Source organism: Tenrec ecaudatus, chromosome 6, assembly GCF_050624435.1.
Source record: "Tenrec ecaudatus isolate mTenEca1 chromosome 6, mTenEca1.hap1, whole genome shotgun sequence".
Lineage (NCBI taxonomy): Eukaryota > Metazoa > Chordata > Mammalia > Afrosoricida > Tenrecidae > Tenrec > Tenrec ecaudatus.
In genome coordinates, this window is record NC_134535.1 from 160368860 (window position 1) to 160381064 (window position 12205).

Here is a 12205-nt window from a genome sequence, read left to right on the forward strand (position 1 = left end):
GTTCTTTCCCACTTTATTGCCAGACGGGTAGCCGGCGCCTCCACCCCACAACCACGGTGGCAGACGACCCGGCGGCAGCCGGAACGGAAGCTGTTTACGCCTCGTCTCGTCTCGCGAGACGTGGGAGAGGAAGCGAGTTGGGCGAGCGCCGGGGAACTAGCCAATGAGAAGGAAGGAGGAGCGTGATTGACGGCCCTCGGTGGCCCCTCCCTCCAGGTCCCGCCCCCAGTCTGCGGAGGGCTCCGGTTGCCCGCCCCGCCTCTCTCCCCCTCCCTGCCCGTCCTTCGCTTTCCCCTCCCTTCCCAGCGTTTCTCTCGCCGTCTGAGCTGGCGGGCGCCTTCGCCTCCTTCTCAGTTCCATTTTCTCTCTCCCGCTTCCGTTTGCCTCTTGGGCCCGGAAACCGGCCGGAGCTCTCCCGCCGCCTTCCCGCGGTTCCTAGATAACGCCCCTCGGCGTCCCAGGCTCCCTGCCCTTTCTCCCGGTGGGTCCGCGCTCCCGCCCTCTCCCTGCCCCGCCATGAATGAGGAGTACGACGTGATCGTGCTGGGCACGGGCCTGACGGTGAGTTCCCGGGGCGTGAGGGGCCGGGCGCGGATGCGGATGCGGCGGCCCGGCCGGGCGGAGCGGTCAGGGACGGCGCTGGCCTTGGCCGCGGGTTTTCCGGTCTCCGCGCCCACGTCTCCCTCGCGTTTTGCTGCATTGTCCCCCTTTCCGTCGGACTTGGGGGGGGGGTGGGCGTGAGCGTGAGGTGTGGGCTCACCCTTGGACCCGGACCTGGACCCGCCACGCCGGCCTCGCTGTCTCCTCCCTCCGCGGCTCTGCGGGTGTGCGTCTCGTGGGCACTTTTCGTCGCGCTGTTTGGCACCCCTCCCTTCCGCCCCCGAAGCGGAGCTGATGCAGAAAAGGGGGGGCCGGGACGAGGACTTGGCGCTGGTGGTTGGGACGCGTGCGTTCGGGAGGGGCTCGTCCAGCCCCGGCCACGCTCGGGACCCCCTGGCCGTTTAGGTCGGTTACTGACTGAGGACGATTGTCTGAGGAGGGAGGACCAGGAAATGGAGAGCCAGGACTTGCTGGGGGTGGCCATGAATGGAGAAATACAGGGGGGTGGACAAGAATTCGGGAAAGGCTTGGTTTGGGGTATGGATGCCCCCCCCTTTTTTCTGGGGATGGGAAGCGGAAAAGCGGCGGGCAGAAGTGGGGGAGGTGGAAGCCACTTGCATTTCCGATTTCGCCGTCAACCACGAGTCCGTCTTGGGCCGCAACGATTTTGTGACAGGTCATTGCAGTGTGTAATTGTTAAAAGAGTTTAATTCGCTTTTCTTTTCAGAGAAAACGAGGAAATTCGTTTTTTTATCCTCCCAGCCCCAAATTGGAAACCACCGATTCATTTTAAACTACCGTTCCATTTAACTGAGCCTGTGTAGAGGGGAGGGGGGGGATTTCTTTCCTAAAAACTTGTTTATTATTTTCGCACCTGACCTCTGCTGTCGTTTTCTTTTGTTTTGGTGTGCCCTCGTCTCCATTGTCTATTCCAGATGCTTCCCCTTAAGGAATTGATTGGTGCTGAGTTGCTTAGAGGCCAAGTTCTTTCGCTACTACTAGTCTCTTCAGGGATTTAGACGATAAATCAATAACAGCACAATTACGTATCATTACTTTCAGTAATACAAATGCAAGCTGTTCCTAATCCTGTGGTGCATTTACTTAACCGGGTATCTACTTAGAGAGCTTTTGGTGAGATTTTGCAAATAATGCTTATTTGCAAATAATACTTATTTGTCTTCTATTCTTAAGACCCCATCTTGTTAAACAAAAAAATTATTTGAAAATAGGACTAGTTTGACTATCAAACCTTTTATATTTTAATTTAAAATATTGCCTTGGACTACTTTCCGTCTTAGATGAGCATTAATAATTGTAAATCCTGTGTACCCTATAAAACTATCTTTAAATTCTTGAGTCCTTTAATGTCTGTAACCATTTTAAATGAAATGAAATGTTTTGTAATTACTCAGGATCAAATTTTTCTGAAATTATTGAATTATTTTAGATTTCTGTAGACAACAAAGGAAAATAAAACCTTTGCATTTTTATTTGGCTAATATTTTAGGGAACAGCTGTTAGAAAATAGAATATTTTTTAACTTAATTTTAAAAATCATTTAAGATAACTTAAAAATTATTTTTTGACCGTTAAAATTTTTGGTATATGATTTTTATTTAATAATTGGTGTTGATTTGACAGATTACGCATTTTTAAATGTGAATGTTTCAGCAGTGTAAAAGAGACATGTGACTAGCTGGGAAGTACTACCAAATAAACCAGAAAACCTAACTGCCATTGAGTCCATTCTGACTCATAGCAGGCTATTTATTATCTAGAAGTTCATTTAGGCATTTTGAATGCGAGGGATTCAGTTGAATTTCTGTTTGGGAGTGAGTTGGAAGACTGCTGGATCTTAAATGGAGAGGCCTTCCCACTGCAGTTATTTTTTAAATCTAAATGGAATTGATAGCTGGCTTGGTAGTTTCTGGAGTGTTTTCCCCATTCATTGGACAGATACTGGTGCTGTTAGAATATTGTAGGACCTGTTAGTTCCTTGTTTTTTCTGTGGTTTTGGTTTTCAGATTTACTTATAATTAAGGTCAGTTAAACATGACAAGTGATTGCAAACCTATGGTGCAGGTTAGTAGATGCCAGGTTCAAGGCGTCGCTTTGTGTCCAAGAATGGCAAGTCTTACTTTTGAATAGCCCAGTGAAGATAACACACAGTATTCAAATTTTCACTTGAACACTTTGGCGAGTGATAGATATGTAATTAGAAATTAGACCAATTTCTGTTGTCACTTTATAGCTAGAATAACCTTAATACACTGTAAGCCTTCCTAGATTGTTGCCTTCCTAGATTGTTTTGTAAGGTGATCTTTGAAAATTCTTTTAGGTTCCTTACATCGGTAGAAGAGTAGGATTTCGATGCACTAAATACCATGCCCCAATTTTAGTGGTACAGAGATTCAGTGCACTTTGGTGGCTAAGAGACAGCCAAAAGGAAAACACTTAAATTGGAATAAACTATTTGGAGTTAATGTGCCTTATCTCAAATTTGGCTTATAAATACTCAGTACTTGAGGTTAAGAAACTAAAGAAAGTCACTTAAATTTTGCTCTACTGGTATGAGAACCAAGTACTACCATGATACCAAGGCTTACTTGCTACTTTTAAAGGGAGTGTTAAGACTTTCTGTTGCTTACTGGTACTGTTTTATCTTAGTTTTTAAGACTAAAGGTCTTATTAATACATAAATGAATATTAATAACTTTAATAAAGAAATTGAAGGATTTGGTGTAAACTGGAGTAAAGTCATCATTCTCGGTTTAGGAGAATTGAAAGCACTCTGTAAATGCCGTATTCCAAGTATTCCAAAATTAAATTTTTGTATGGATTTGAGGGCTATCTATTTAAAGAATCAAAATTTTTGATAAAAACCTTTCTAAATGCTAACACAACTTTTAAAGAAACTAAGGAATATATGTAATTTGCTTGGTAACTTAAGAGGTTGTATCAGGATGAATAATCTTTGTCATATGCTATCATTCATTGAAGTTATTAAGGCCTAGTAAGTTTAAAAGGAACTTTCACTCTTCTTACTAAATAGATTGTTCTACTTTCTAACTTATTTCCTTGTTTTTCAGTCCCCTTTTCCCCTTTTTGTTAGCCTGACAAATAGTACTTTGCTTCCTGCATGTACAGGCAGCCTACCATTATCTAACTTATTGCTTCTGTTTGCTTTTTCTAATTGGAGTGGACTTTGAAATAAATGTATAATGCCTTATTAGAAATAATAAATAAGAGTAAGTAGCTCTACAGTTATTTGTGCTGCCTAATGGTATTTACCCCCACCTTATTCTATACATTGTAATAAGGCATTAAGACTAGAAATGTACAGAAGTACAATTTCAACCAGATTATTCTCACCGTTATATGTCTAAAAATGTGTATCCCGGACATACTTTGACATTTTTTCCTGTTAAGAATTTGTGATTTCAGGGATAGATTTATGTGCTTTATTTAAAGAATTCCAAACGTTTATGTAGATGTGGAATTCTTAGGCTTCTTAAAACTCTTGCCATGGCTGTGTTAAAGTTCTGTAGGCAAAGACCTCTTACTGCAATAGTGATCACAGAGAACAATGACTACAGTCGTCTTTTTGAATGTATTCATACCTAGCAGGTTGCTAATATTTTGAATCAGGATTACACATATTAGTTTACTAGAAAATAACAAGTAAAATTAGATTTTTAAAAACTTTTTATTGTGAATTGGATGAAGGCTTACAAAACCGATCATCACTTTTACAACTTTTATATACATTTTGCCTCAAGTTATCCACTTCATTCCTTTCAAAGTGTCATCACTTGCGGTATTCTGTTTCCTCCCTGGTTCCTGTGTCATGTCTCCTTTCTTCACTCTGGCCTTTGTCCTTTGGTAAAGGCAGCCTTTTAAAAAAAATCTTAAATGTCTTAATTATTTTAACACAGCGTAAGAGTGAAGATGCAGTTCCAGACCAAAGGGTGACTAAGGGACACAGTCTTGGGGTCCCATCATTCTGTCTAACCAGCAAGCCTGTCTTGTAGGGACACCAGATATAGTATACTACTATAATAGTGTGAAGTTTGATATGAAGAAAGGGGTACATCTAGGAATTGAGAGTAGTTTGTACTGTCTAAAGTAGAAGGTATGAAAAGGAGTCGTAGGAAATAAACGTGAAAAGAAAACACATCACCAAGGATGTTGAATGCCTTAGGCCAAGAAACTTGAACTTTTATCTTTCAGGCAATGGAAGAGTCTTGGGGGTGGGGTGGGTGGAACATGGTATAATTAGAGCCAAATATTGAGGGAAAGTAACTTTTTCATGAGTGATGAGTTTTTGTTTTTTAAGTTTTATCACTAGCGTTAAAACAATGTCGCATCTTAAAAAATAAAAATAATGGAAACGTTAAGCTTTCTTTTTAATTTGTAAAAATAGAATGCAACACTGCCTATTCAGCACAGAAAAAAACCAATTACATCAATCATGTACAACCATCACTAATAACCACGTTGAATAAGCTTTTAATGAGGCACATTGGAGAGGCAGAGATACTTAGATTTAAAGCACTATTCTATTGAAAACTAATGAGTGTTTCCATTATGCTATTGTGATATATAACTGATACAATTTTTTTTCTAGTAAAAAATTGCTCTCATAAGTTTTGATAGTAGCGTTGAGATCATACATCATTTTTAGTATCTTGATAGTCAAAGGGATCTTAGTCAGGCACACCATTCCATTCCTCTACGGCAAAAACCTTAGAATTCAAGTAAAAACAGATAAAAAGATAATCCTAGACCCCACCCCCCTAAGCATCAAATGGAAAGACAGAATTAGATCAAACACAGATTGGATAAAGAAACTGAACGAACGAGGGAGAGATGGGATGGAGGTTCATGTTGAACCCAAACCAGCAATGAACCTGAGGGGGAGCATAGGAAGGTGACTTCACGAAAACCCTAATAGAGACAGAAACTATAGGCATACCTAGATTAAGCAGAACATAAACTGGATTTCAGGAGGTGGCAGAAAGAAGAGATAGAGCTTCGGGTATCCTGATATTTGCAGAGTAAAGAAGGAGCTATGATCCAGGGACAGTCCTACTTAACCATGTGGTCTCACCATTAATGGTGGGTGAGGCACATGGTGTAATAGATCCATAATGTGTTTGAAAGAGATTCCATACAAAACTAGACTATGGGAAATTTCCCTCTCCTCAAACTTAGTTGAAGTCAGGTGCCGATTCCTGACTGTAGCCAATGGGAAGTGCTCAGACACTCATGCCTAGTGACCAGAGTTGCATGTTACCCTTCTCTGGTGATTGACGGCATAAAAAGCCACCGAGGACTGCAGGATTTCCAGAGTACCATATATACTCATGTATAAGCTGAGTTCTCCGGCACATTTTTAATGCAGTTTTTGTGGTAAAATTGGGTGCGTCGACTAATTTTCGGGTTGGCTTATACTCTGGTATTTCAGTGCCATTCCCACCTAATTCCGTGCTTCCCCACTCCGCAATACTTCATGTCCCATTGCCTCCTATGCCAACCCAGTGAGCAACAGTAAGTGCTCTTGCACTGCCAGCAACTCAGCACACATCCCATACCTCATTGTCTGCCCACCTCGTGAGTGAGGGAGAGTACCTGGCACTCCTGATCACTTGCCACAGCCTCCCTGCTGCCTCACTCACACAGCTGACAGCAGTGAACACCTGGCACTTCTGGTTGCTGCCACACTCCCCTCCTGTTGCTGCAACTACTTAGCAAACACTTGACTGTCCCACACTCTTGATTGCCTGTCTACGGGATCCCCAACCTTCATTACTTGGTGAGTGATATGGATTATATAGCATGCTTGATGAACAGCACAATGTGATTGCGCTGCCTACCACTCCCTCACCTATCCATCTGGAGATAGGTGGTAAGGAATGGTCAGCAGAGCATGGCCTGCCTTGCTCACCCTGGTATATCAGAATACAGCAAAAAGTTGGGACAAAATAAACAAAATGACATGCTTCAGAGAAAGCAGGCAATAATAAATGTTAAACTAGCTGCCTGAGGAGAAATGGTCATAGAATTTTGCCTAATAAGGACTTGGACCCTGGTGATGCAGTGGTGATATGTTGGGCTGCTTACTGTAAGGTCAATTCAAAACCACCAGTCACTGCATGAGAGAAAGACGGGGATTTATACTCCCATAAAGAGTTACAGTCTCAGCCAACCAGGGTATGGTATAGCACCAATGAAACACAACACCCCCCACTCCCACTGTCATGACCCCACTTCTACTTTATAAATCTGGCTAGACTGGAGCATGTACACTGATACAGAGAAGAGCTCTTGACACAGAATCCAGGACAGATAAACTCCTCAGAAGCAATAATGGGAGTAGTGATACCATGAGGGGAAGGGAAAGTTGGGGGGGGGGGGAAGAAAGGGGAAAGTGATCACAATGATTGATGTATTACCCCCACCGCAGGGTGATGAACAATGGAAACGTGGGTGAAGGGAGACAGAGGATAGTATAAGATATGAAAATAATGATTTGTAATTTCTCAAGGGGGTAAAAGGGTGGGAAGGTACGGAAGGGAGGGAAAAAAGAGAAGCTGATAACAAGGGCTTAAGTAGAAAGAAGAATTTGATGGCAACATATGTACAAATGTGCTTGATATAATTGATGTATGGATTGTTATAAAAGCTGTAAGAACCCCCAATAAAATGTTTTTTTAAATTAGTCAAATTTGTAACAATGGTAGTGAGTTTTGTTTTGCGTATATAGATGACTCGAAGAAATGAAGGAGAAAGCAAGATAAAACCTTAGAAAATTTCAGGAAAACACATAGTGTTTTCCTGACAAAAGACAAAAGAATGAGACAATTAGAAACCATGCAAAACAACAACTAGGCATTCAAAAGATTAACAGTTAAATCAGAAATTGATAACTCAAAAATTAACAACTCATTGGAAGAACACTGAAGTGGAATTGAATCAATGGAAGAAAGATTAGGTGAAATAGAGGATAAATTCCTTGATAGTAATAGGAACAATCAGTAAAAAGAATAAAGAAAAATGAGAGGCTGAGAGTTATTTAGGATAGTATCAGGAGGAAGAATTTAGTATAATTGGGATTCCAGAAAAAGAGGAAGAAAAAATAACTTTTGAAGATATAGTGACAGAAAATTTGTCCAGTGTCATGAAAGATGAAGTTTCCATACATGAAGCCTATTGAATTCCATATAAAATAGACCCTGAAAGAAAATCACCAAGACATACTTTAATCAGACTTACAAAGTCAAAGACAAATTTCTGAGAGCAGCTCGTGAAAAATGAAATGTCATAAAAGACCAAATCCACTGCTCTTGAGTCAGTTCTGACACAGTGATGCTGCAGGGTAGAATACAGCGACAGCTCCTGCACACTTCTCTAAAGCTCTACAAGTGCCGCTAGCTTTCTCTTCCCTACAATCCAACAAAGCACCAACAAGCGCACGCTTTCCCAGTAGAAACCAGTCAAGCCAAAATAAAGTGGGACGACATCAAAAGCCTTGAAGGGAAAAAAAGACAAAAGCTGGCAATCAAGAATCTTATCCAGAAAAATTGTCTTTCAAACCTGATGTGAAACTAAGACATGCTCAGATAAATAGAAGTTAAGGGAACCTGTAAGCACCAGACCAACTTCTAGAAGTTTTAGAAGGAACCCCATGGGTGTGGAGGCATTGAGCGGCTAACTGCCAAGTTGGCAGTGTAAACCACCTAGCCGCTCTGGGAGAAAGGTAAGGTTGCCTGTTTCCTTAAAGATTTACAGTTTTGGAAAACCTACCCAGTGACGGTAGGATTTTCTTTTAAGGAGGCATACTTGGATAGCGAACCAACAGCATCTGACGTCAATTATGAGTCAGGACACACAACATCACTTAACATACCAAATCAAAGAATTCTCAAAAGTAAAAGCTGCAAAACTGAAAATAAGGACCAGAGATGATAACCTTTAAATGATAATGGGGAAGAATGAATGATGTAATTACAGAGATTTCATATCGAGAGTCAAAGTGCTATTAAGACATAATCTGAAATTGGGAAGACAAAGGTTAAAAAAAGTAAAAAAAGATTCAATAAACACAAGATCATTAACAAAGGATACAAAAAGAAAATCCATAAATAAAAAGAAATTGGCAAAGAGAATAAAGGATAACAAAAAAATTGTTAACAAGCAAAGATATAAGAAATGACCATAGTAAAGTCATGTATTCATAATTACACTGAAATATTTTAAAAATTAAAAAAAATATGGGTTGCTCTTATAACAATCCATATATCCGTTACCTCAAGCAGACGCACAATTACTAGCATCAACAGTTTCTAAACATCTTTCCTTTTGAGCCCTTCGATAGCAACTCCTCTTTTTGCCCCCTCCCTCCCCCACCCTCCCACCCCTGCAAGCCCTTAGTATATTATGTATTGTGGTTAATGTTTCTACATATCTTACACTCCCCATTCTATCCTTTCACCAACTATTCTGGTATTCTTCCCCTGAGAGAGGGGCTTATTCTGCTGTCATTACTATCCATTTCCCCTTCCCTTCCCCTAGCCTTCTGGAATTGTTGCGCCCATTACTGTTTCTGGGGTTTGTCTTTCATGGATTCCATATATTGAAAGCTCTTGTCTGTGCAACTGTCTGTACCCTGGTCTAGCAGGGATTGTGAGATTGGGCTGATATCATAATAGTGGGGAGGGAAGAACTAGGGGAGTGGTGTGTATTACTCTGTGCTAAACTGTCCCCTGGATGCATTTTTCCTCTGTGCAGGGACGTCCAGTAATCCATGGACAGGCTCTGGATTGAATGGAGTATTTTAAATGCACCAGTCAAGAGATAAAGAGTGATACAGTGGATTAAAAAGAAAACTCATCAATATGTCACAAGAGACATACTGAGAAACAAAAAACATGAATAAGTCAAAATCAAAGAATGGGAAGTCTTATATCTAGCAGTCTCCAAAAGAGCAGGAATGGCAATCTCATAAAATAGACTTTAGGTTAAAATCTATTATACCTGAAAATGAAGGACACTATAATGACTACAGGGTCAGTCAACAAATAGAACACAACCATAATGTTTGCACACTCGGTGACCAAAACCAGACCCACTCCCATTAAGTAGATTCTCACTCATACCGACACTACAGGACAGAGTAGAACTGCTTCATAGGATTTCAGAGGCGAAACATCTTTATAGCAGCAGCCAACCTCATTTTTTTTCCATATAGTGACTTGAATCATGGACCTCTAGTTAGCAGCTTACCCCATAACCTAGTATGCCACTGGACTCCCCAAAATACTAAGCTCACTTCCATCAACTTGATTCTGATTCATAGTGAACCTCCAGAACAGGCTAGAATGCCCCTGTGAGTTTTCAAGATTATAACTTAAATTTTTTTTGCATATAATTTCTTTTCAATTTTTAAAAAATTTAGCAGTTTTGACATACAATTCAATAGTTCAAACATCTTTTAAAATCATTTTATTATTACAATTCATACATCCATCCATTGTGTCAAGCACATTTGTACGTATGTTGTCATCATTTTCAAAACATTTGCTTTCTACTTGAGCCCTTCGTATCAGCTCATTTTACCCTCTCCCCCCCCCTCCCTTCTCATGAATCCTTGTTTATTTATAACTTTTTTTTCATGAGGCTGTAACTTTTAATGAGAGTAGAAAGTCTCATCTTTCTCTCTGAGTGGCTGGTAGTTTTCAGTTGCTTACCTTGTGCTTAGTAGCCCAACTTGTAACCACTACACCACCAGGGCTATTGGACAGGGTGAAGCTGCCTGTGAGGTTCCATGACAGTAACTCTGTACAGGACTAGAAAGTCATCCCAGCTCTCTCTTGTGGCTGGTCCTTTGGTGTTACTGAGCTTGCGATCAGCAGCCCAACATGTAGTCACTGTGCCACCAGGACAGAGCTGCTAAGTACATAAACGGAATAGAAAAAATAGCCCTACAGTACAGCAGGCCTTACCTGACACTTTCCATGATGAGCAGAACAACTCGAAAAGAAACAATGAATTTATCAAAAATCAAAATGCACAGTCAACTAACTTGACCTCGTAGACATATACAGAACATGCCACTCAACAGTAGCACAGTACACATTCTTTTCTAACCCATGGTTCAATCTCTAAAACAGACTATAATAAATACACAAGTTTCAATAATTCAAAAGCAACAAAATAATAAAAAGCACTTTCTCTGATCATGTTACAAAACTAAAATAGGTAGAACAGAAAGATTAACTACATAAAAACTGAATAATACCTTAAAAATTATTGGGTAATAGAAGAAATTAAAGGTGTGATTTGTTTTTCTTAAAATCAAGTAAGAATGATAGTACAGTATGCCAAATTCTTTGGGACAGTAAAAATGCTTAGAAGAGAATTTATATAAATGCATACATCAAAGAAGAAGAAAAGGCCAAAATCAATAGGCCAACCTTACTATTTGGGGAAGAAAAATAAGGAGATAAAGGAATGTATACGGTTACCATAAAAAAAAGTAGTAAAGATCAGATCTGGGGTGGGGGGAATGAGATAAAAAACCAGTGTCAACAAGACTAGAAGTTGGTTGCCTGAAAGGATCAATCAAATTGACAATAAAATAATGAGAAGTACTAACCAAAATAAGAAACGACATGGGTAACATTAGAAGCCAACCAATTTCATATTAAGGTTCATAACAGAATATTATGAAAATTAGCACTCTAAAATTTTTTTAAAACTGTAAGTAGCTAGAAACATACTACTTTGATAAACCAACATAGAGACAGAAAACCGAAATAGGCCCATAACAACAGAAGAAATTGGAATGTGTGTGTGTGTGTGTGTGTGTGTGTGTGTGTGTGTGTGTGTGTGTGTGTGTTTAAAGGCCTCTGCCCAGATTGCTTCATGGAACAGTCTACCAAACATTTAGAGAGTTTAAACCAACTCTACTCAAACTACTCCAGAATCTAGAAAAGGAAGGAACATACCTTCATTCATTCTGTGAAGCCAAGATGACCTTTGTGCCCAAGCTACACAACCAGAAAAAAATACCCTACAGACCAATATTCCTCATGAATATAGATTTACAAATTCTCAGAGGCGCACCCCCCCCCCAATTTTTTTCTCAGCTAAATTTTAGCCAACAGTGTGTGTGCATGCATGTAGTATCACAATCAGGTGGAATTCATACCAGGATGCAAGAATTGCTTAACATTAGAAAATCAGTCAATGTAATTCACCACATAAGTAATTTAAGAAAAAGATCATATTTAACTCAATCATGTAGGAAAGACCATTTGATAAAATCAAACATCCTTTCCTGATAAAAATCTCAGCAAAATAACCATAGAAGGGCAATTTCACAACATTAATTAAGGTCCTGTATGCAAAACAGTTAACATTACTCTCAGTGGAATAATTCAAAGCATTTCCCTTGAGAATGGGAACAACACAAGGATGCCCACTATCATCCATCTTTTTATTTAGCATTGTACTGAAAGTCCAAATAAAGGGAAAATAAAGGGCATCCACATTGGTAAGGAACATATAAAACTACTATTTGCAGTTGGCATGATCCCAT

General features: G+C 40.1%; 1 protein-coding gene across 1 annotated transcript in view; it reads left to right on the forward strand.

Moving 5' to 3' along the window:
- The first annotated feature begins 268 nt into the window (after window positions 1-268).
- GDI2 (GDP dissociation inhibitor 2) overlaps window positions 269-12205 on the forward strand; it is a 39737-nt gene continuing 27800 nt past the window's right edge. The window contains exon 1 of the mRNA XM_075552429.1: window positions 269-561. Coding sequence (XP_075408544.1) covers window positions 517-561 — 45 coding nt within the window. The 5' untranslated portion in view covers window positions 269-516. The remainder of the gene's footprint in view (window positions 562-12205) is intronic.